Here is a 25,718-nt window from a genome sequence, read left to right as displayed (position 1 = left end):
ACGGCTCCGCCCGGACTCCTACGGGAGCCGGGCTCCACCATCAGCAGCAGGGCGGCTCCGTCCGGACTCTTACGGGAGCCAAGCTCCGACCTCAGTATCAACTACTGGAGCCGGACTCCACCCACGACCTCAACCGAAGGGGGGACTCCTCCCGAACCCCTGCAAAAGCCGAACTCCGACCACTGCCGAGCCTCGATCAACAGATTCGCGTCCCTTGGCAGATAACAATAACAGCCATGATCCTGTTCCGCTTCCTGTAGCGGATCCCGCGCGGCTCCACCCCCCCTGCGGCGGACCCACTACTCTCTGACAGACTGTACCAACGGCCACGATTCTGCTCCACTCCCTGCGGTAGGTGCTGCACGATCCCACTACTCGCTGACAACTAGCGGCGACGGACACCGCCCCACTACCTGCAACAGGTCCTACGTGGCAGGCTATGGCGATAGCCACGGGTCTACCCCACTATCTTTCGCAATCAATTCCTCTGACCATGGGCGGCCCACTACCAGGCGGTTACAAACGTCGCCATCAATCCCTTGCCTCCTCTGCCTATAAAAAGGAGACCCAGATATGTTATCCTTTAAGCTCATTCTTCCTTATCTCAAAACTCTGCTAAATTCTCCGTTCGAGCACTCCATTCTTGTTGAAGCAGAAAACTGACTTGAGCGTCGGAGGGTCTTGCCGGAGCAACCCCACCTCCGGTTTAGACTTCCCTTGCAGGTCCCGGTGGCGACCGCGGCTTCCCCGACTCCAGCTTCTCCGGCGCAAGCGGATTTTTGCACCAACAGGATTGGCGCTAGAGGAAGGGCCCTGTGTCTTCGCAGCACCCTTGTTCTTGAAGGAGCGCTCAACGGACCCGCTCCCAGCTGTCTTTTCCGGCATCCAATCCTCTTTTCCCCATCCGATGCCCTCTCGCGAGGTTTCTGCAGAACTACCTCCAGCTATGGTTGCTGATAAAGGGTGGCCGGATGACCAGTCTTCGCCGGATTCCGTCAACGTCATCTCGGGGGAGTCCCGGTCGGAGGCAATCAGCACATCAGCTGCACCCCTCAAGCGGCAAAAAGTTGAAGAGCCCATAGCCTTCACTGAAGAAGATGCCCAGGGAGTCCAATTCTCTCATAACGACGCGGTCGTAATTTTCTTGAACATAGCAAATTATGACGTCCGTCGCATTCTCGTCGACAACGAAAGTTCGGCTGACATCTTATTCTACAGTGCCTTTTCGAGAATGGCCACTCTTGGCGGTCATCTAAGGCCGATGTGCTCCCCCTTGATAGGGTTTACTGGTGACGCCGTTCCGACGGAAGGGATGATAGCTCTAACTGTGACCGCGGGTTAGCATCCAAAACAGTCCAGAGCCCAGGTGAATTTCCTGGTGGTAAAGGCACCATCTGCCTACAATGCAATTCTTGGCCGACCCGGCCTCAATGCCCTCAGAGCCGTTGTTTCAACCTACCATTTGAAATTGAAGTTCCCCACCGACAAGGGGATCGGAGAAGTCCGGGGAGACCAAGCGCTGGCCAGGCACTGCTACAATATTGCCTTGCAAAAAAGCGATCAAGCGGACCTCTGTCCAGTCGACGGGTTAGATGTGCGCGATGACCTCACGGAAGAGAGGGGCGGTCCGATCGAGGACCTAATAGCAATTCCTTTGAATGATGGGAACGCTGAGCATGTGGTGTTAATCGGCTCCAGCCTGGAGGAGGAGGTGCGGACGCATCTCGTGGATTTCCTCCGAAGGAATGCGGACGTTTTCGCATGGGTCCCGGCGGATATGCCGGGGATTGAGACAGAAGTCATGGAACATCACCTGGCGGTCGACCCTAAACATCAACCAACAAAAGAAAAGATCCGGAGTCATGCCCCGGAGAGGTAGAAGGCGATAGCCGAGGAAGTGGATAAACTTCTCAAGGCCGGATTCATCAAGGAGGTCAATTATCCTGAGTGGATCTCCAATGTTGTCTTGGTCAAGAAAGCAAACGGCAAGTGGAGGATGTGTATCGACTTCAAAAAGCTGAATAAAGCTTGCCCAAAGGACAGCTACCCCCTTCCCAGGATCGACCAACTGGTGGACGCTACCTCGGGCCATGAGCTTCTCACTTTCATGGACGCATTCTCCGGCTATAACCAGATTAGAATGGCATCGGAAGATGAAGAGAAGACTGCTTTTATCACTAATCGCGGCCTTTACTGCTACAGGGTTATGCCGTTCGGCCTCAAGAACGCGGGTGCAACCTATCAACGACTGGTGAACAAGATCTTCAAGGAGCAGATCGGCCGAAACATGGAGGTTTATGTGGACGATATGCTCGTGAAAAGCAGGTCTTCCAAAAATCATGTCGCCGACCTCGAGGAAACCTTTGGCGCTCTTCGGAAGTATGGGATGAAGCTGAACCCGACCAAATGCGCCTTTGGGGTAACCTCAGGAAAGTTCCTGGGCTTCATGGTATCGGGGCGCGGGATCGAGGCCAATCCGGAGAAAATTTGCGCCATCCAAAATATGACTGCCCCAAGATCGATCAAGGAAGTTCAGTGCCTCACGGGAAGAGTTGCGGCTCTTAATCGCTTTGTCGCTAGGTCGGCCGAACGATGTCTGTCCTTCTTTCAAACCCTCAAGCAGCCGAAGAACTTCTGTTGGACCTCTGAATGCCAACAGGCATTCGAAGAATTAAAAAGCTACCTTAGCTCGCCCCCACTGCTGGCGAAGCCCGAGCCCAAGGAGGAATTATTTTTGTACCTGGCAGTCTCTCCCACAGCCCTTGCAGCTGTCCTTGTTAAAGAGGAAACGAAAGTCCAGCGATCGGTCTACTACATTAGTCGCGTATTGAGGGACGCCGAGACCAGGTATACTAAATTAGAAAAACTGACCTACGCCTTGTTGATTGCAGCTCGGAGACTCCGGCCTTACTTTCAAGGGCACACGGTGACGTTACTCACCGACCAACCGATCAAGGCGGTTTTACACCGAGCTGATATCTCTGGGAGAATGGCGAAATGGGCCATCGAGCTCACAGAATTCGACATCAACTACAAACCTAGACCGGCGATAAAAGTCCAAGTGTTGGCGGATTTCATAGTAGAATGCACCATCCCCGAGGAGGCCGAACCTGGGCAAAACAAAATTGATGACCTGAGGACTCAACCGAACTCCCCCGACGAAGAAGCCAGTTCCTCCGATAGCTTTTGGACCCTCCATGTGGACGGATCATCCAACACGGCAGGCGCGGGTGCGGGCCTGATCTTGACCAGCCCGGAGGGAGTCGTTGCGGAGTACGCTCTACGTTTCGAATTCTCCGCAACAAACAATGGAGCAGAGTATGAAGCTCTGATCGCAGGATTGAGGATCGCGAGGGAGCTCGGAATAGGTCAACTCCGGGTGCATAGCGATTCCCAACTTGTGGTGGGGCAAGTCAGCGGGAGCTTTGAAGCGCGGGAGGACAGTATGGCCAAATATCTTGAGAAGGTGAAGGAGTTCATCCCTGCCTTTGGCAATTTCGACATCAGACAAATTCCAAGGTCGAAAAACACCAGAGCCGATCTTCTCTCCAAACTGGCGACATCGGCTCCGGCCGAATTGCCAAAAGGCATCCTCTTTGAAGTTTTAAAACATCCGAGTACAGAAGAACCGCGACTCGTAATGGAGATCGACCACGAGCACAGCTGGGTCGACCCGCTAATAACCTATCTTAGAGACGGGATTCTCCCCCAGGACGCGAAAGAAGCCCGGAAACTCCGAAATCAAGCCTCCCGGTACATCCTCTATGAGGGCAAATTGTACAAAAGATCGTACTCCTTGCCTCTCTTAAGATGCCTCCGACCCTCAGAAGCTGACTACGCTTTATGGAAAGTACATGAGGGAGCTTGCAGAAGCCATTTAGGTGCCAGGTCTCTATCCCACAAGCTACTCCGCCAAGGGTATTACTGGCCAACAATGCATCGTGATTCAATCGAATATGTCAAAAGGTGTGATAGATGCCAGAGATACGCCAACGTCCAGAGACAACCTGCTACCGAGCTTACACCCTTGAGTGCCCCATGGCCTTTTGCGCAGTGGGGGATGGATATTCTTGGCCCCTTTCCCATGGCGTCTGGTCAAAGGAAATTCCTCCTCGTAGCAATCGACTACTTCACCAAATGGGTCGAGGTCGAGCCGCTAGCCAAAATCACAGAAGCGAAAGTGCAGGATTTCGTCTGGAAATCGATCGTGTGCAGGTTCGGTTTGCCTAGAACCCTCATCACTGACAATGAACGGTAATTCGTGGGGGCCAGATTTGCTGAATTCTGTGAAGACCTAAACATCTCCCACAAATTCACATCAGTGGCCCATCTCCAGGCGAACGGCGAAGCTGAGGTAACAAACAGAACCCTTTTGCAGGGGATTAAGACCAGGCTCGAAAAGGCAAAAGGAACTTGGGCGGACGAACTTTATCATGTGCTATGGGCTTATCGGACCACCCAGAGGTTGCCTACAGGAGAGACTCCCTTTGCTTTAGCCTTTGGTACGAAAGCCGTCATCCCGATCGAGCTTAAACTCCCGTCGGCACGAGTCGTGGCATTCGACGAACCCCAAAACGCGCAAAGTCTCGGAGCCAACCTCGACCTACTGGAAGAAAGGCGGGAGATTGCTCAGGTTCGAATGGCAGCCTACAGACAGAAAGTTGCCCGATATTACAACGCCCGAGTCAAGAACAAGGCATTCAAAGCAGGAGATCTAGTGCTCCGGCGAGCTGCTGTCTCACAACCACAGGGCCAGGGGAAGCTCGTCCCAAACTGGGAGGGACCTTATGAGGTCAAAGAAGTAGTCCGACCTGGAACTTATTATCTTAAGGAGCTCGGAGGAGCCGACCTCCCGCGACCTTGGAGCTCAGAAAACTTACGGATGTACTACCAGTAATTTCGTCCTAATCAAAAAATGCGTGCCCATTTATCTTGGGACAATCCAAGCAGACGGTATGAAAAATGAGAGGGCAACCTTATAAAAGTCGAAAGCCCGGTTCTTTTAGACCGGATGGGGGGAGAGGCCTTGCAACGCCCATATGTGCCCCCACAGCCCTGTTAGGGACAGGAGGAGAACCTCGCCCTAACTTGAGCAAAGTCGAAGGTCCGGTTCTTTTAGACCGGATGGGGGGAGAGGCCTTGCAACGCCCATATGTGCCCCCGCAGCCCTGTTAGGGACAGGAGGAGAACCTCGCCCTAACTTGAGCAAAGTCGAAGGCCCGGTTCTTTTAGACCGGATGGGGGGAGAGGCCTTGCAACGCCCATATGTGCCCCCACAGCCCTGTTAGGGACAGGAGGAGAACCTCGCCCTAACTTGAGCAAAGTCGAAGGCCCGGTTCTTTTAGACCGGATGGGGGGAGAGGCCTTGCAACGCCCATATGTGCCCCCACAGCCCTGTTAGGGACAGGAGAAAAATCTCGCCCTAACTTGAGCAAAGTCGAAGGCCCGGTTCTTTTAGACTGGATGGGGGGAGAGGCCTTGCAACGTCCGAATGTGCCCCCACAGCCCTGTTAGGGACAGGAGGAGAACCTCGCCCTAACTTGAGCAAAGTCGAAGGCCCGGTTCTTTTAGACCGGATGGGGGGAGAGGCCTTGCAACGCCCGAATGTGCCCCACAGCCCTGTTAGGGACAGGAGGAGAACCTCGCCCTAACTCGAGCAAAGTCGCAGCCCTGTCAGGAACAGGAGGAGAACCTTGTCCTGACATGAGCAAAGTGGAAGGCCCGGACTCCTACGGGAGCCGGGTCCCTACGCCAAAGAAGACTTCACCCGGACTCCTACGGGAGCCGGGTTCCGCCGCAAAAAAGACTTCACCCGGACTCCTACGGGAGCCGGGTTCCGCCGCAAAAAAGACTTCACCCGGACTCCTACGGGAGCCGGGTCCCTACGCCAAAGAAGACTTCATCCGGACTCCTACGGGAGCCGGGCTCCGCCGCCAACTTCAGCTACAGGACAACTCCGCCCGGACTTCTACAGAAGCCGGGCTTCACTTATGACTTTTATTGCAGAAAAACTTTGCCCTGACTCTTATGAGAATCGAGCTACTCCAACTTCCGGAGGGCTTCTCCGTTCGGACTATCAAGGGAGCCGAACTTAGCTTCGACTTCAGCGGAGAAAAATTCAAGTAAACCTGACAAGTGGGTATCTCCGAACGACATAAAAGCCGAAAAGAAGCTCGGCGAATGACGACCCCATATGAACTGAAAAGGTCGCCGACGACCTGGGAACGACGTAACACAGACAAAGGGAAGGAAAGAAAAATGAAGAAGTTCGGCAGACAGCTATTTAACACAAGATGCAAACAAGGTACTGAAATCACTTTTTCGTTTAACAGAAGTACACGTTACAGGACCCGGTGGGTCAGGAAAAAAGAAGATACACGTCATCCCAAATATCGCGAGCACGGTTCGGGCAGGACGAACCGGAGGCCGCTCCGAGCTACGAACTCAGTCTCTATCCTTCCCAGTCACATTCTCCAGTGCGTGTAACAGCTCTCGCCCCATCTTGCCTCATTCTATCCCCGAAGTCCCAACCTTAGCGGGAAAGGGGTGGGATAGATCTCCGGAAGCGGTGGGGGTAACGGCGGCAGTAGTGAAGACCTGTTTCAAGAAGAATCGTAGCCACTTCAGGAGCGGTTGGGACACCAGAGATATGCCTCATCTCCGAATTCACCACGACGGCCGCCACCCGAGATGCTCCGGCAAGGTCGGCATGCATTACTTCCACCATCCCCGCAACAAGTTCTACTGCCCCACCGTCGACGCCGACCGCCTTTGGTCTCTCGACCCCGACGGCGTCAAGGATCCCGTCATGGCTTATGACGTCTATTCTGCCCTCTTGACCGATATCACCCTGCCTTGCTGCCCCGAGATTCGCGGGCAGAATAGCTTCACCGACAGCCCCCGTTATTAAACCCCTGTTGTTGAAGGAATTCTTCCTTGAGCTCCCTTTGGCACGACGGAGATTCTCACCGGCCGCCATTCTCCTCCTCACCTTTCTCCAAACCCTAAAGGTTCCCTCAAGAACAGCCCCACGAGTAGAGAACATGGTGAGGGAAGAAGACAGGGACTGGGGTGAGAGAAGCAAGACTCTCAGATGAAAGAACAGCAACAGGATTGAAATCGCGAAGGGACCGAGGGGTTTAAATAGCCGATGGATCCTGACGTAGTTATGACGGTGGGTATTCCTGGGCCAACTGGTGTGTGCCATGTGGCGCACTTATCCCCTTCACCGCCATCAAGGGTTGACCGCTCACAAATTCCCGCAAAGCGATGCTTGGGATCGCATTTCAACGGGGGTTCCGAAAAGACTTTTCAAGTCACCTTCACCGAAAAACGGACTCTGACGTGCACGCATTAAATGGGGGCGACAGTGCGCAAGGTTCGAAGGGGCAATTCTAGCTGCGCACATCTCTCTCTGTGTACTTCCTTCGCTTGAAATTTAAACTCGGAAGTAGGGAGACTGGTGTTGGGTATAAAATACCCGCAGCCGAAATCGACGGCAGAACGGCTCCGTCCGGACTCCTACGGGAGCCGGACTCCTCCATCGACAGCAGAACGGCTCCGTCCGGACTCCTACGGGAGCCGGGCTCCGCCATCGACGGCAGAATGGCTCCGCCTAGACTCCTACGGGAGCCGGACTCCGCCATCGACGGCAGAACGGCTCCGCCCGGACTCCTACGGGAGCCGGGCTCCGCCATCGACGGCAGAACGGCTCCGCCCGGACTCCTACGGGAGCCGGGCTCCGCCATCGACGGCAGAACGGCTCCGCCCGGACTCCTACGGGAGCCGGGCTCCTCCATCGACGGCAGAGCGGCTCCGCCCGGACTCCTACGGGAGTCGGGCTCCTCCATCGACAGCAGAACGGCTCCGCCCGGACTCCTACGGGAGCCGGGCTCCGCCATCGACAGCAGAACGGCTCCGCCCGGACTCCTACGGGAGCAGGGCTCCGCCATCAGCAGCAGGGCGGCTCCGTCCGGACTCTTACGGGAGCCAAGCTCCGACCTCAGTATCAACTACTGGAGCCGGACTCCACCCACGACCTCAACCGAATGGGGGACTCCTCCCGAACCCCTGCAAAAGCCGAACTCCGACCACTGCCGAGCCTCGATCAACAGATTCGCATCCCTTGGCAGATAACAATAACAGCCATGATCCTGTTCCGCTTCCTGTAGCGGATCCCGCGCGGCTCCACCCCCCCTGCGGCGGACCCACTACTCTCTGACAGGCTGTACCAACGGCCACGATTCTGCTCCGCTCCCTGCGGCAGGTGCTGCACGATCCCACTACTCGCTGACAACTAGCGGCGACGGACACCGCCCCACTACCTGCAACAGGTCCTACATGGCAGGCTATGGCGATAGCCACGGGTCTACCCCACTATCTTTCGCAATCAATTCCTCTGACCATGGGCGGCCCACTACCAGGCGGTTACAAACGTCGCCATCAATCCCTTGCCTCCTCCGCCTATAAAAAGGAGACCCAGATATGTTATCCTTTAAGCTCATTCTTCCTTATCTCAAAACTCTGCTAAATTCTCCGTTCGAGCACTCCATTCTTGTTGAAGCAGAAAACTGACTTGAGCGTCGGAGGGTCTTGCCGGAGCAACCCCACCTCCGGTTTAGACTTCCCTTGCAGGTCCCGGCGGCGACCGCGGCTTCCCCGACTCCAGCTTCTCCGGCGCAAGCGGATTTTTGCACCAACAATCGGAATTATGGAATATAAGCACTTGCAAATTGAATGAGTCTAAATGTGGGCATGTAAGGCAAGTACTCACATCACCAATACTAGTGTCTCACCCCCATAGATGACTAGAAGGCAAATACATACATATATATGTACATACATTCATACATACATACATACATACATACATATTGTGCAAGGAAGCATACTTACAATGTGATCTAATAAAAATAAAATATGATTATAAATTCCACACAAGTAACTAACCATGGATAAAATTAGAAAGAGTAAAGAAGGCAACAACTTGATACCAATCCTAAGCCTTGGAACAAGTTCCATTTCTCTAATTTTGGTGTCCTCCCTCTTCCTCACTTCTTTCAAAACCCTATGAAAACCTTCATGGACCCATCTCTTCATTAAGAGATTCAATAATTGTGATTTAATAATAAAGCAAAAATATACATTACACATAGGTGACTAATTATAGACAAAAATAAAAAAACAAAGAAGATAACAACTTGATACCGATCCTAAGCTATAAAATTTATTCTATTTCTCTAATTTCGATGTCTCATCTCTCCCTGATCACTTTTTTTAGAACCCTCTAAAAACCCTCAATGACCCATCTCTGCACCGAGCAATTCAATGATAAATGAAAATAAGAAAAAATATCAAAAATCAAATAATTGAAAGATCACAACAAGAGCATCTAAAATATTAGTACTCAAATAAACACCTTCATATGGAGCTTCAAAATGAGTTGTTTAGTAAGCTATGTGAACTAAAAGTTTTCAAATGCCAGATGAGCCTCTCTAGGAGTTGTAATATCACATTTCACATTTTTATGTTTGATTAACTAGTAAATTCACTCATATTTCTTTAGCCAATATATATAAAAAAAATAAATCTGTATTGAGTGAGAGGAACTTATTTACTTCTCGCGGATAGACTATCTACTTTGGTTTAAACAATTTCTTGATTTTCTCCATGCAAATCATTGATTAATCTAAAACTTCAATAACAATGTTAACCTATTTTGCCATTGAAGGACAGCCGAAAATGTTTGAACTTCAAAGTCAGTTCAATACAAAATTATAGTGTTGGCTCAATATTGCTTGGCTCAAGAACTATGTTACCTTGTTCTATGGAGGTCTTATTCTAAAATCCTCAACCATTTGCCATCCTTTGACTAGATTCACATAGAAAATGCAAATAAATTTTACAATTGAGAAGAAGGAACTATTCAAGTGCACATCAGTCGAAGAAAAGCTAGAACACACAGAGTTCATATTGGGTCTTACTTAAGAAGGATGTTATTAGAACAAACTAAAATTTTTCCTAATAAAGCATGATCCTCAACCTTCCATCACCCAAGCATGTTCATGAAGCCAGCCATTGAAACTGCATTGACTGATCTTAAAATGTTAATGTTCATTGGAAGGAGAAAATCCTTACCCTTCAGTATGCCTACAAAATGATAGGAGATAAAAATGCATTCATCAATAATCAGTTTTAAAAATAGAAACAAAATATTACATTCAACATGAAGATGATCCTTTGCTCCTAGAAATTGCTATTATTGCATTTAGTATAATTCTTCTAAGATAAAGAGATGAGAATGGGAAAATGAAATTGGTTTAAGTTCAAATAGAAGGTGTAACACTAGAGGACTGCTTGAAGGACTGGGGGCATTGCCAAACAGGTATAATACTAAAGGCTCATGGTGCATGAAGAAAGGGATGTTCTTTGTTTTCTTTTGGTGATAATATACCTTCTATATTAACCAAGAAGATGCTGGGCTAGGATCTAAACAATGACCTTATCAAATAGTGGCATCATGCATCTACCATTATTTTTTAGTTAAAATACTTAGTGGAAGTCATGATTTTAGTATTTGAAACATGCTAAGCATCAACTAAACAAGTGACAACCAAAAGTTCTATTGACCGTGTTAAGGCCTAGTACATCAAGGCAACGACAAATTTAAAGCTGGAATATTGCAAATACATTATCAGATTGTGCAAAATAAATGTTTAAAAGATATATTTTTGATATAGAAATTTATCTTTACATCTTTTCCACGGGTGCCAAGTTGGCCTTTAGGAGGTTAAATTGCTATGACCTACATAGTATGCAAAGACAAATGCATAGATTTACGTGTAACTATTCCTTGCAGAGCATGCACATATATATGTTTCTTTCTTTTTATTTTATTTTTTATTAGTCTTAATACATGCAGACCTTTGAACAGTGTCACTCAAAAAATAGATGCATAGATTTACCTGTAACTCATATCCATGTCAAAAGTTATGTGCATGACAGCATTAGGATTGATTTCAAGATCTCACAAAATTTAACACACTAAAGTATATTGGAAGTCAAATGGTCAGATTAAATTCGCACAAATGATCTAGACATAGAGATTAAAATAAATCAGGAGCCCGATGTAATTTGACACTCGATCTTAATGGATCTTGGCACAAACACAACTATAGTCACAAATCCAGCATTCAAGAGTACCATCCCGACTGTACTTGGACTACAAACTCACTTCTGCTAGCAAATGTACGAACATCAGAGAAGCATAGAACCCAAAACAGCTGCCCATCCTGTTGCTTAGGATGGGGACAACAAATAAAACACATATTGTGCAGACGGAGACTCTTAACTTTTTCTATATTATTGATTCATCTCAAAAATAGGAACAGAAAAAGTGTTTCTTGCCTTGCCTTGTACTGATGCACCAAAATGTATGAACTAGAGGGCCATTTGACTACAAGATGTAAGAAAATTAAATGATTTAAAAACCTAAGCTTTAATGGCATTGCTCATGTTGTAGCTTGTGAAGCTAGCTAACTTGGTCAGCTGTGTGGCTGAGGTGGAGCAATGCGGAGCTCCAAATCGCAGTCTTCAGCTGATGGAGAAGCACCGGTAGATGGAGTTGATGAAGGAAATGTTTGGTTGGAAGTGAGAAATAAGGTTGGGACGACCTGGTCGTTCAAATTGCTGGCGATTCCCACCTGCTAAAACTCATTTATCAGCAATGACAATGCATGTGAATTGTTGGATAAAAATAGAAATGTGATTGTCTTTTTTTCGGCTACATACGTAGAAATCTGTTTAATGTTACATCTAGAGTTCCAAGGATCAATTAAGGGTAAAAATAGAAATGTGCTTGCTGCTTCTCTTGAGTCTTGATCAATTAAGGGTCTGGCCAGGGAGGCTTCTGCACCTTGGGATGCAGCTTTGATTTTAATAAAACTTGGGGTCATTGCATGCAAATAGCCAAGTTTTGGTCATATTTAAGAAATGGATCTCTAAGCCATTTCATGCAATTTAGGGGATTGGCGAACTTTTATTTTGACAAGCATGCATAATTTGCTTGAAGGGCATTAGAGGGATTGCAGAATTTACCAAATGATTGTCCTGGAGCTGGTGATTAGTCTCTTGCTTGACATCATGCAGATTATTTAATGATAATGCAAAGATAGGAGTCTCAGGTGCAGGAGCCTGCAAATGTACAATGATTAGTCACAATTAAAGAGGTGAAGGGGGAAAGGGAAACTTATACTGACAGTAGGGAGAATGATAGTAACTTGATGTTTTTTGCTGAGAAAGAGCTCATAAGCTGAACAAATGAGACTTACTAGATCACTAATCACCACATCGAAAATGCTGGACCTGCATTTCTTTTTATCGAGCATCCTAAGAAAGTACTTCTGGGCATGACTGGCCACTTGGGCTGGAGTTCTGGAGATCACAAAAGACCTTGATATTTCCCTCCAGTTCCCCTTACCAAGGTTTGCAATGCCAGCAAGAAATGCCCTATGTTCTTCTTCTGTCCATGGCACACCTAAGATAAAAGACAAGACCCATCATTGGAAGATTAATAAGATTTCAAAAAAGAAATACTGAACATTATTTCTAGTTAGTCCACAGATATAGCCAGTAAACTGTAAGAATTTTGGCATGAGGACATGTGAAAAATAAAATGATCTGGTCAAGAAAAATAGCTACTAATATTAATCAACCTTGCATCCAAAGAATGATACATGGAGGCAAGCTCTAAAAAGACAAATTTGGCTACATTAAGGAAGCATTAAGCATACTGCCTTAAAAGGGGGATGAAAGCATTAATCATATAAACTATGTTGCAAAGGCTTCTAAGGTTCAAGTTGTGTATGACTATAGAGGCCAAAAATTTAATTGCAGAATAAAAAGTTCACAAGTCAAAAATATCAAGGAGATACTAAAAATTTGTATGGCTTGATGATGTTATATTTCTTATATGGATCCAGCATCCTTCCTCATTCAAGATTTCTTTTCTTTACCCACATCTCTTCAAATTACCAACAATCGAAATTTAAGGTGCATCTCTTCTCTTTTTTCCTCTGCCAGTGAAGCAAGTGAAAAACCAGAACAATAATCAGCATAACGTGCAAAAGCTTCTTTAAACGAAGAATGAACAATGATCAAAGCAATAACAACCAGATGCACAAATAGAAGATGCATCTTCTAAAGATAATAAATAGGTTCTAGGATACGAAAAGCAATGACAAATTACATAGAAATCACATATTGTGCCAATGTAAAGCCAACTAATAACATAATAAATGTTCTTCTATCAACTCTGGGATTCAGCGTTGAAGACGTTGCGAGAATTATTAAATTATTCGGTAATCCTACCAGAGCTTGATTCCAGTTTTGATATTATATTGATGCAAAAACTAGGATACCCTAAGAATCAAAACGAAATAAAATATAAAAGAGAAATCAGTGCAAGATTTACTTTAAAAGAGAAATCTTTCTGGAAAAGTTGTAACCTGTCAACAAAAACTTTATCAAGTCCACGGACCTGAATAAGAGTTCAGAAATATAACAACACTAACCCCAAAAATTTTCAACCTTTAGAATGAACTCCACAACAGAACCAATATTGACGTAAAAAGATTAGATCTTTCACGACAAAACAGCAAAATTTCAGCAAGAAAATCATAAAAATATCCAAACTTTATTGGAGACTCCTCGTCAAAACACCAAACAAATCACAACCCATGCATCCGAACAACATTAGCAGCATAGATGAATGAGGAGAAGAAAAAAGAATCAACTGACCTCTCTTCCTCTCTTCCCCTCCCTCTCTTCTAGTAGCCATGGAGAGACGGCTTGCTTTCGTGTGGTATATATAGCTAAGGCTACTAGGGAAAGGCGGCAGTTTTGGAATAAAATTACCGAGATTCCCTTACCGTTAAAAAGGAAACCTTACTCAGACGTGACGCACGGGTCCACCAATGGTAACAAGAGACCTGGGAAAGAAGTTGGAATTAACTCAAGATACAGATGCTTTGATTTTAAGTTGATGTAGGTTAACTCATATCATATCAAACCTGTTGGTGCAAAAATTCACTTGCGCCGGAGAAACTGGAGTCGAGGGAGTCGCGGTCGCCGCCGGGACCTGCAAAAGAAGTCTAAACCGGAGGTGGGGTTGCTCCGGCAAGACCCTCCGACGCTCAAGTCAGTTCTCTACCTCAACAAGAATGGAGTGCTCGAACGGAAATTTTAGCAGAGTTTCTAGGTAAAAACGAGAGCTTATGGAATAATGTATCTGGGGTTCCCCTTTTATAGGCGAAAGGGGGCAACAAATTGACAGTGATGTCTGAAACCGCCTGGTCGTCGGCCGCCCAAAATCAGGAGGAATTTATTGCGGAGGGTAGTGGAGCGGGACTTGGCTATCGCCGTGGCTCGCCACGTGGAATCAGTTACGGGGAGTGGAGCGGCGTTCGCTGTCGTGACTCGTCGGGGAGTGGTGGAATCGCACAGAATCTGCCGCAGGGAGTGGAGTAGAGTCGTGGCCGTTAATACGGCCTGTCAGGGAGTAATGGGGCTACGCAGGGTCCGCCGCAGGGGGTGGAGCAGAGTCGTGGCCGTTAATACGGCCTGTCAGGGAGTAATGGGGCTACGCAGGGTCCGCCGCCGGGGGTGGAGCAGAGTTGTGGCCATTACTGCAGCACGCCAGGGGGCGAAGGTCTGCCGGCTGAAGTCCGGCTAGGGTGTCTGGCGGAGAGAGGTAGTTAGCCATCTGTCCAAGAGGAGCTTGGAATCCAGCTTTCGCAGGAGTTCGGATGGAGTCCTCCTTCAGTCACAGCCGGAGACGGAACTCGGCTCCCGTAGGAGTCCGGGCGGAGCTTACCAGCAGTTGAAGTTGGTGACGGAGCCCGGCTCCCATGGGAGTCCGGGCGGAGCTTACCAGCGGTTGAAGTTGGTGACGGAGCCCGGCTCCCGTAGGAGTCCGGGCGGAGCTTACTAGCGGTTGGAGTTGGTGACGGAGCTCGGCTCCCGTAGGAGTCCGGGCGGAGTCCTCCTTGCGGTTGAAGTCAGATGCGAAGTCCGGCTCCCGTAGGAGTCCGGACGGAGCTTACCAGCAGTTGAAGTTGGTGACGGAGCCCGGCTCCCGTAGGAGTCCGGGCGGAGCTTACTAGCGGTTGGAGTTGGTGACGGAGCCCGGCTCCCGTAGGAGTCCAGGCGGAGTCCTCCTTGCAGTTAAAGTCGTGGGCGGAGCTCGGCTCCCGTAGGAATCCGGGCGGAGTCTTCCTTGCGGTTGAAGTCAGGTGCGAAGTCCGGCTCCCGTAGGAGTTCGAACGGAGCTTACCAGCAGTTGAAGTTGGTGACGGAGCCCGGCTCCCGTAGGAGTCCGGGCGGTTGAAGTTGGTGGCGGAGCCCGGCTCCCGTAGGAGTCCGAGCGGTTGAAGTTGGTTGCGGAGCCCAGCTCCCGTAGGAGCACGGGCGGTTGAAGTTGGTGGCGGAGCCCGGCTCCCGTAGGAGCCCGGGCGGAGTCCTCCTTGCGGTTGGAGTCGTGGACGGAGCCCGGGCGGAGTCTTCCTTGCGGTTGGAGTCGTGGACGGAGTCTGGCTCCCGTAGGAGTCCGGGCGGAGTCTTCCTTGCGGTTGAAGTCATGGGCGGAGCTCGGCTCCCGTAGGAGTCTGGGCGGAGTCTTCCATGCGGTTGAAGTCAGGTGCGAAGTTTGGCTCCCGTAGGAGTCCGGACGGAGCTTACCAGCAGTTGAAGTTGGTGACGGAGCCCGGCTCCCGTAGGAGTCCGGGCGGAGCTTACTAGCGGTTGGAGTTGGTGATGGAGCCCGGCTCCCGTAGGAGTCCGGACGGAGTCCTCCTTGCGGTTGAAGTTGTGGGCGGAGCTCGGCTCCCGTAGGAGTCCGGGCGGAGTCTTCCTTGCGGTTGAAGTCAGGTGCGAAGTCCGGCTCCCGTAGGAGTCCGGATGGAGCTTACCAGCAGTTGAAGTTGGTGACGGAGCCTGGCTCCCGTAGGAGTCTGGGCGGTTGAAGTTGGTGGCAGAGCCCGGCTCCCGTAGGAGCCCGGGCAGTTGAAGTTGGTGGCGGAGCCCGGCTCCCATAGGAGCCCGGACGGAGTCCTCCTTGCGGTTGGAGTCATGGATGGAGCCCGGCTCCCGTAGGAGTCCGGACGGAGTCCTCCTTGCGGTTGGAGTCATGGATGGAGCCCGGCTCCCGTAGGAGTCCGGGCGGAGTCTTCCTTGCGGTTGAAGTCGTGGGCGGAGCTCGGCTCCCGTAGGAGTCCGGGCGGAGTCTTCTTTGCGGTTGAAGTCAGGTGCGAAGTCCGGCTCCCGTAGGAGTCCGGACGGAGCTTACCAGCAGTTGAAGTTGGTGACGGAGCCCGGCTCCCATAGGAGTCCGGGCGGTTGAAGTTGGTGGCGGAGCCCGGCTCCCGTAGGAGTCCGGGCGGTTGAAGTTGGTGGCGGAGCCCGGCTCCCGTAGGAGCCCGGGCGGAGTCTTCTCGTAGTTGAAGTCAGAGACAGAGCCTGCGAGGGTCAATCCCGCTGAGAACTTCGGCTGTGGGTGTTTTATACCCAACACCAGCCCCCCTACTTCCGAGTTTGAATTTCGAATGAAGGAAGTGCAGAGAGATTGGCATGGCCGAAGTTGTCCCCTCGAATCCTGCGCACGATTGCCCCCAGATATTTTGGCATTAAACTTGCGCGTGCCGGAGCCCTTTTTCCGATCAGGGCGATCCGAAGGGTCTTTTCGGAACCCCCCATCGGGACGTGATCCCAAGCATCGTGCCATGAAAGTTTGCAAACAGTCAACCCTCGGTAGCGGCGAGCGGGACACGCGGGACACGTGGTGAGCACCGGCTGGTCTAGGGACACCCACCACCATAATTGCGCTAAGATCGGCTGTCTATTTAAACCCCCCACCCTTCCTTCGGGGCTTTACTCCGCCTAAAGGACAGCACCTTTCTTTCGTCTGAGAGCTTAGCTACTCAGCCACTCCCTTGGTGCCCCTGCCAACTCCGAGCATCCTCCGCGCCGATCTTTGCCGTCTCTCTGCCATCTCCAGCCCCCCGATTCCTCTATAAGGGGTTCCCTCGCCAGGGCCTCCACCCCGGAGGCCATCCTCAAGAGGATGCCACGGGCTTGGAGGAGGGCAAGGAGGAGAACAGCGGTCTGCGAGTTCTCCGGTCATCGAGCGGCCGCTGAAGGTCCCCGTCGCTTCAAAGGGGGCTCGAGGAGGAATTCTTTCAACAACAGGGGTTTAATAATGGGGACCGCCGGTAAAGGTGTTCTGCCTGAGAATGTCGGAGTAGCAAGATGGGGTGACACCGGTCAAGGGGGCAGAGCTGTCGTCACAAGTTGTGGCGGGATCCTTGATGTCGTCGGGGCCGAGGGACCAGAAGCGGTCGGCGCCGACGATGGGGCAGTGAAACTTGTTGCGGGGACGTTGGAAGTAGCGCATGCCGACCTTGCCGGAACACTTTGGACGGTGGTTGTCACAGAGAATTCGATGATGGCGCATATCTCTGGCGCCACCGCTGCCTCCAGTGTAACCCCGGTTCTTCTTAAAACAGGTCTTCGTCGCCGCTGCTGTTGTCCTTGCTGCCCTCTGGAATCTATCCCATCCTTTTCCTCCCAGGGTTGGGATTTTGGAGGTGGAGCAAAGCAAGGTGGGGGAGAGAGCCGATAGGCCTGCCACACGAACTGGAAAATGCGGCTGGAAAGGATAGAAACGGGAAGAGAAGTTCGCAGCTTGAAGTGGCCTCCGGTGTATCCTTTCCAAGCCGTGTTCTCGAGCCTTGAAATAATGTATTCTTTTCTGACCCTCCGGGTCTTGTAACGTACATCTTGTTAGTTGAAAAATGAGGAGGAGATTTTGTTACCTCGTCCGCACTTTGCATTGAATTGTTGTCTGCCGAACTTCCTTTCTTTTCTCTTATTTTTCTCTTTCTTCTTTCTTTTTTTTCTTTTTTTTTTGATATCGTCCTTAGATCACCGATGGCTCTTTTATTCATGTTGAGTTGTCATTTGTCGAGCTCCTTTTCGGCTTTTACATCGTTCGAAGATATCCGGTTGCCATCGTATCGACCCATCTTTTTTGTTAGTGGCCGCAGACTCGTCTGGGGGCTACTCGGGTTTGGTGGCCCCCCCTCAGGGCTCGAGCTCGGAGGTCTGAGCTTCTGTCACCCTGAGGAAGTTGTCTTACCTTGGATTTGCGTCAAAAGCTTCCTCGAAAGCTGGGGTTCTTGATGAGAGCCCCAATCCTTGCTGAGATAGGGTTCTCTGTACCTCGGACGTTGTTTGTTTTTCAATCGTCGCTGATGTGGTCCATCGCCTTCCTTTTTCTTTTTTGCTTGGAATTTTTTCTCCGCTCTTAGTGAGGCCACGGAAGTTTGGTTCCCGTAGGCGAAGTCGGGATGAAGTTCGGCTCCCGTGGGAGTCCGGACAAAGTTTACCAGCAGTTGAAGTTGGTGATGAAGCCCGGCTCCCGTAGGAGTCCGGACGGAGTCCTCCTTGCGGTTGGGGTTGCGGACGGAGCCCGGCTCCTGTAGGAGTCCGAGCCTTCGACTTTGCTTAAGTTAGGGCGAGGTTCTCCTCCTGTCCCTAGCGGGGCTGTGGGGGGCGCATATGGGCGTTGCAGGGCCTCTCCCCCCGTCCGGTCTAAATGGAACCGGGCCTTCGAATTTGCTCAAGTTAGGATGAGGTTCTCCTCATGTCCCTAACAGGGCTGTGGGGGCGCATATGGGCGTTGCAGGGTCTCTCCTCCCGCCCGGTCTAAATGGAACCGGGCCTTCGACTTTGCTCAAGTTAGGGCGAGGTTCTCCTCCTGTCCCTAACAGGGCTGTGGGGGCGCATGTGGGCATTGCAGGGCCTCTCCCCCCGTCCGGTTTAAATAGAACCGGGCCTTCAACTTTGCTCAAGTTAGGGCGAGGTTCTCCTCCTGTCCCTAACAGGACTGTGGGGGTGCATGTGGGCGTTGCAGGGCCTCTCCCCCCGTCCGGTCTAAATGGAATCGGGCCTTCGACTTTGCTCAAGTTAGGACGAGGTTCTCCTCCTGTCCCTAATAGGGCTGTGGGGGCGCATATGGGCGTTGCAGGGCCTCTCCCCCCGTCCGGTCTAAATGAAATCGGGCCTTCGACTTTGCTCAAGTTAGGACGAGGTTCTCCTCCTGTCCCTAACAGGGCTGTGGGGGCACATGTGGGCGTTGCAGGGCCTCTCCCCCCGTCCGGTCTAAATGGAACCGGGCCTTCGATTTTGTTGGGACGAGGTTTCCCTTTCGTTTCTGATACAGTTTGCTTGAGTTGTCCTGTAGATGTAGGACAGTGCCAAAGACATGCAGGTATACAACTTTCAATTAAAATGAAGTTATTGGTAGTACATCCGTAAGTTTTTCGAGCTCCATGGGATAATAAGTTCCGGACCGAACTACTTCTTTGACCTCATATGGGCCTTCCCAGTTAGGGGCGAGCTTCCCTCGATCTTGAGGCTGCGAGGCAGCGGCTCGTCGAAGCACTAGGTCTCCTGCTCTGAAGACTTTGTTCTTGACCCGGGCGTTGTAGTATCGGACGACTTTCTATCTGTAGGCTGCCATTCGAACCTGAGCTATCTCCCGTCTTTCTTCCAGCAGATCGAGGTTGGCTCTAAGACTTTGCGAATTTTGATGTTCGTCGAATGCTACGACTCGCGCCGACGGGAGTTTAAGCTCAATTGGGATGACGGCCTCCGTACCGAAGGCCAAAGCAAAGGGGGTTTCCCCTGTGGGCAGCCTTTGGGTAGTTCGATATGCCCACAGCACATGATAAAGTTCGTCCGCCCAGGTTCCCTTCGCCTTTTCGAGCCTTGTCTTAATCTCCTGCAAAAAGATTCTGTTAGTTACCTCAGCTTCGCCGTTCGTCTGAGGATGGGCTACCGATGTGAAGTTGTGGGAGATGTTTAGATCTTCGCAAAATTCAGCAAATTTCGCTCCCGCGAATTGCCGTCCATTATCAGTGATTAGAGTTCTGGGCAGACCGAACCTACATACGATCGACTTCCAGATGAAATCTTGTACTTTTGCTTCTGTGATTTTTGTCAGTGGTTCGGCTTCAACCCACTTGGTAAAGTAGTCGATCGCTACAAGTAGAAATTTTCTCTGCCCAGATGCCATAGGAAAGGGGCCAAGGATGTCCATCCCCCATTGTGCAAAAGGCCATGGGGCACTCAAGGGCGTGAGCTCAGTGGCGGGCTGTCTCTGGACGTTAGCATATCTCTGGCATCGGTCGCACTTTCTGACATATTCGATTGAATCATGATGCATCGTCGGCCAGTAATATCCTTGGTGAAGCAACTTGTGGGATAAGGATCTAGCCCCCAAATGGTTTCCGCAGATTCCTTCATGCACTTCCCGCAAGGCGTAGTCAGTCGCCGAAGGCCGGAGGTATTTTAAGAGGGGCAAGGAGTATGATCTCTTGTACAATTTGCCCTCATAAAGGATGTACCAGGAGGCTTGGTTCTGGAGCTTTCGAGCTTCTTTCGTATCCTGGGGGAGAACTCCATCCCTGAGATAGATTATCAGGGGGTCAATCCAGCTGGGCTCGTGGTCAATCTCCATCACGGGCCGCGACTCTTCTGTACTCGGGCGCTTTATAACTTCAAAGAGAACGCCCTTGGGCAGTTCGGCCGGAGCCAGCGTTGCCAGTTTGGAGAGAAGGTCAGCCCTGGTATTTTTCGACCTTGGGATCTGTTTGATGTTGAAGCTGCTAAAGACGGGAATGAGCTCCTTTACCCTCTCAAGATATTTGGCCATACTGTCCTCCCGTGCTTCATAACTTCCGCTGACTTGTCCCACTACTAGTTGAGAGTCGCTGGGGACCCGGAGCTGGTCTATTCCCAGTTCTTTGGCGACCCTCAGTCCTGCAATCAGAGCTTCATATTCTGCTCCATTATTTGTTGTGGGGAATTCAAAACACAGAGCGTACTCCGCGACGATTCCCTCTGGACTAACCAAGATTAGGTCTGCACCCACGCCTGACATGTTGGAAGACCCGTCCACATAGAGGGTCCAAAAGTGATCAAAGGGATCCGTTTCTTCTTTGGGGGAGTTCGGTCGGGACTTCAAGTCGTCAATTTCGCTTTGTTCAGGTTCAACCTCCTCTGGGATAGTATACTCCACTATGAAATCTGCCAGTATTTGGGCCTTCACTACTGGCCTGGGTCGATAGTTGATGTCGAATTCTGTGAGCTCGATCGCCCACTTTGCCATCCTCCAAGAGGCGTCCGCCCGGTGCAAAATTGCTTTGACCGGTTGGTTAGTGAGCAATGTCACGGTGTGCCCTTGAATGTAGGGCCGGAGCCTCCAAGCTGCAATCAACAAGGCGTAAGTCAGTTTTTCTAATTTGGTGTACCTGGTCTCGACGTCCCTCAAAGTGCGGCTGACGTAGTAGATTGACCGTTGGACTTTCGCTTCTTCTTTGACAAGGACGGCCGCGAGGGCCATGGGAGAGACCGCCAGGTATAATAATAGCTCCTCCCCAGTCTCCGGCTTTGCCAACAGCGGGGGTGAGCCAAGGTAGCTCCTCAATTCTTCAAACGCCTGTTGGCACTCAGAGGTCCAACAGAAGTTCTTCGGCTGCTTGAGGGTTTGAAAGAAGGGCAAGCACCGTTCGACCGACCTCGCGACGAAGCGATTAAGGGCCGCTATTCTCCCCGTGAGGCACTGAACCTCTTTTACTGACTTTGGGGCGGCCATCTCCTGGATGGCGTGAATTTTTTCTGGGTTGGCCTCGATCCCGCGCCCCGACACCATGAAGCCCAAGAACTTTTCCGAAGTTACCCCGAAGGCACATTTAGTTGGGTTCAGCTTCATCCTATATTTCTGGAGAGCGTCGAAGGTTTCCTCGAGGTCGGTGACGTGATCTCCAGAAGATTTGCTTTTTACAAGCATATCGTCCACGTAGACCTCCATGTTACGGTCGATCTGCTCCTTGAAGATTTTGTTCACCAATCGTTGGTAGGTGGCGCCCATATTTTTGAGGCCGAAAGGCATGACCCTGATTAGTGATGAAAGCGATCTTTTCTTCATCTTCTGGTGCCATTCTGATTTGATTGTAGCCGGAGAACGCGTCTATGAAGGTGAGGAGCTCATGCCCTGAAGTCGCGTCCACCAGTTGATCGATTCTGGGAAGGGGGTAGCTGTCCTTTGGACAGGCCTTATTCAGCTTTTTGAAGTCTATACACATCCTCCACTTGTTGTTTGCTTTTTTGACTAGGATGACGTTGGAAATCCAATCAGGATAATTGACTTCCTTAATGAATCCGGCTTTAAGGAGCTTGTCCACTTCTTCGGCTATCGCCTTCTGCCTCTCTGGTGCATGACTTCAAATTTTTTCTTTCATCGGTCGATGCTTTGGATCGACGGCCAGGCGATGCTCCATGACTTCCGTATCAATCTCTGGCATATCTGCTGGAACCCAAGCGAAAATGTCCGCATTCCTTCGTAGAAAATCAATGAGACGCATCCGCACCCCCTCCTCTAGGTTGGAGCCGATCATCGCTACATGCTTCGTGTTTCCGTCGTTCAAAGGGATTGGTACCAGATCTTCAATTGGGGTGCCCCTCTCTTTGGTGAGGTCATCGCATGCATCCAATCCATCAACGGGACAGGGGTCAGATGGGTCGCTTCCTTGCAAGGCTATGTTGTAGCAGTGCCTGGCCAGGGCTTGGTCTCTCCGGACTTCTCCAATCCCCTGGCTGGTGGAGAATTTTAACTTCAAATGGTAGGTTGACACGATGGCTCGGAGAGCATTGAGGTCAGGTCGGTCGAGGATTGCATTGTAGGCTGACGGCGTCTTCACCACCAGGAAATTCACCAAAGCCCTGGATTGCCTTGGATATCGACCTGCGACCACAGTCAAAGTTATCATTCCTTCCGTCGGAATGGCGTCGCCGGTAAACCCTACCAGAGGGGAGCTAATCGGTCTCAAGTGGCCGTCAAGGATGGACATTCTTGAAAAGGCGTCGTAGAACAAGATGTCGGCCGAGCTTCCATTGTCGACGAGAATGCGACGGACGTCGTAATTTGCTATATTCATGGAAACAACGACCGCGTCGTTATGAGGGAATTGGACTCCCTGGGCATCTTGTTCAGTGAAGGTTATGGGCTCTTCAGTCTTTTGCCGCTTGGGGGGTACGGATGGTATGTTGGTTTCTTCCTGTCGGGATCCTCCCGAGACGGTGTTGGCGAAATCCATCGGAGGCCGATTGTCCGGCCATTCTATGCCGGCGACCATTGCCGGAGGATGCAGGGCCCAGGAAACCAGAGGCGGGATCGGGACCCGAGATATGGCTGCGGAGACCGTGGGTAGCTGTGCGGATGCTTCGCGAGAAGAAATCGGGCGAGGACCCAGCGGGGGAAAGGAGGAGCGGGTGTCGGAGAAGATGACCGGAAGCGGCCCCGTTGAGTGCTCCTTTAAGAACAAGGATACTGCGAAGACACAGTGCCCTTCCTCTAGCGCAAATCCTATTGGTGCAAAAATCCGCTTGCGCCGGAGAAGCTGGAGTCGAGGGAGTCGCGGTCGCCGTCGGGACCTGCAAAAGAAGTCGAAATCAGAGGTGGGGTTGCTCCGGCAAGACCCTCTGACGCTCAAGTCAGTTCTCTGCCTCAACAAGAATGGAGTGCTCGAATGAGAATTTTAGCAGAGTTTCTAGGTAAAAACGAGAGCTTATGGAATAACGTATCTGGGGTTCCCCTTTTATAGGCGAAAGGGGGCAACAAAATAACAGTGACGTCTGAAACCGCCTGGTCGTCGGCCGCCCAAAACCAGGAAAAATTTATTATGGAGGGTAGTGGAGCGGGATCGTGGCTATTGCCGTGGCTCGCCACATGGAATTAGTTACGGGGAGTGGAGCGGCGTCCGCTGTCGTGACTCGTCGGAGAGTGGTGGAATTGCACAGAATCCGCCGCAGGGAGTGGAGCAGAGTCGTGGCCGTTAATACGGCCTGTCAGGGAGTAATGGGGCTACGCAGGGTCCGCCGCAGGGGGTGGAGCAGAGTCGTGGTCGTTAATACGGCCTGTCAGGGAGTAATGGGGCTACGCAGGGTCCGCCGCAGGGGGTGGAGCAGAGTTGTGGCCGTTACTGCAGCGCGCCAGGGGGCAAAGGTCTACCGGCTGAAGTCCGACTGGGGTGTCTGGCGGAGAGAGGTAGTTAGCCATCTGTCCAAGAGGAGCTCGAAATCTAGCTTTCGCAGGAGTTCAGATGGAGTCCTCCTTCAGTCACAGCCGGAGGTGGAACTCGGCTCCCGTAGGAGTCCGGGCGGAGCTTACTAGCAGTTGAAGTTGGCGACGGAGCCCGACTCCCGTGGGAGTCCGGGCGGAGCTTACCAGCGGTTGAAGTTGGTGACGGAGCCCGGCTCCCGTAGGAGTCCGGGCGGAGCTTACTAGTGGTTGGAGTTGGTGACGGAGCCCAGCTCCCGTAGGAGTACGGGTGGAGTCCTCCTTGCGGTTGAAGTCATGGGCGGAGCTCGGCTCCCGTAGGAGTCCAGGTGGAGTCTTCCTTGCGGTTGAAGTCAGGTGCGAAGTCTGGCTCCCGTAGGAGTCTGGACGAAGCTTACCAGCAGTTGAAGTTGGTGACGGAGCCCGGCTCCCGTAGGAGTCCGGGCGGAGCTTACTAGTGGTTGGAGTTGGTGACGGAGCCCGGCTCCCGTAGGAGTCCGAGTAGAGTCCTCCTTACGGTTGAAGTCGTGGGTGGAGCTCGACTCCCGTAGGAGTCCGGGCGGAGTCTTTCTTGCGGTTGAAGTCAGGTGCGAAGTCCGGCTCCCGTAGGAGTCCGGACGGAGCTTACCAGCAGTTGAAGTTGGTGACAGAGCCCGGCTCCCGTAGGAGTCCGGGCGGTTGAAGTTGGTGGCGAAGCCCGGCTCCCGTAGGAGTCCGAGCGGTTGAAGTTGGTGGCAGAGCCCGGCTCCCGTAGGAGCCCGGGCGGTTGAAGTTGGTGGCAGAGACTGGCTCCAGTAGGAGCCCGGGCGGAGTCCTCCTTGCGGTTGGAGTCGTGGACGGAGCCCGGCTCCTGTAGGAGTCCGGGCGGAGTCTTCCTTGCGGTTGGAGTCGTGGACGGAGCTCGACTCCCGTAGGAGTCCGGGTGGAGTCTTCCTTGCGGTTGAAGTCATGGGCGGAGCTCGGTTCCCGTAGGAGTCCGGGCGGAGTCTTCCTTGCGGTTGAAGTCAGGTGCGAAGTCTGGCTCCCGTAGGAGTCCGGACGGAGCTTACTAGCAGTTGAAGTTGGTGACGGAGCCCGGCTCCCGTAGGAGTCCGGACGGAGCTTACTAGCGGTTGGAGTTGGTGACGGAGCCCTACTCCCGTAGGAGTCCGTGCGGAGTCCTCCTTGCGGTTGAAGTCGTGGGCGGAGCTCGGCTCCCGTAGGAGTCCGGGTGGAGTCTTCCTTGCGGTTGAAGTCAGGTGCGAAGTCCGGCTCCCATAGGAGTCCGGACGGAGCTTACCAGCAGTTGAAGTTGGTGACGGAGCCCGGCTCCCGTAGGAGTCCGGGCGGTTGAAGTTGGTGGTGGAGCCCGGCTCCCATAGGAGTCCGGACGGTTGAAGTTGGTGGCAGAGCCCGGCTCCCGTAGGAGCCCGGGCGGTTGAAGTTGGTGGTGGAGCCCGGCTCCTGTAGGAGCCCGGGCGGAGTCCTCCTTGCGGTTAGAGTTGTGGACGGAGCCCGGCTCCCATAGGAGTTCGGGCGGAGTCTTCCTTGCGGTTGGAGTCGT

The 25,718-nt window shown here is 51.6% G+C and overlaps 1 protein-coding gene and 1 pseudogene across 1 annotated transcript; both read right to left on the bottom strand.

The window, feature by feature from the left end:
* The window catches only part of LOC140854248 (uncharacterized), a 15,160-nt pseudogene extending 3,833 nt beyond the window's left edge, over nucleotides 1-11,327 (bottom strand).
* A 216-nt stretch (nucleotides 11,328-11,543) lies between these two features.
* Nucleotides 11,544-13,837, bottom strand: LOC140854247 (uncharacterized). Its single transcript, XM_073249797.1, has 5 exons — nucleotides 13,798-13,837; nucleotides 12,330-12,535; nucleotides 12,097-12,192; nucleotides 11,787-11,957; nucleotides 11,544-11,702 (listed from the first exon to the last, which is right to left on the bottom strand). The coding sequence occupies exons 1-5, from the start codon at nucleotides 13,835-13,837 to the stop codon at nucleotides 11,544-11,546; spliced, it is 672 nt and encodes a 223-aa protein (XP_073105898.1).
* Nucleotides 13,838-25,718: the final 11,881 nt, after the last annotated feature.

Source organism: Elaeis guineensis, chromosome 16 (assembly GCF_000442705.2).
Source record: "Elaeis guineensis isolate ETL-2024a chromosome 16, EG11, whole genome shotgun sequence".
NCBI lineage: Eukaryota > Viridiplantae > Streptophyta > Magnoliopsida > Arecales > Arecaceae > Elaeis > Elaeis guineensis.
This window is presented reverse-complemented; position numbering and strand designations above follow the sequence as displayed.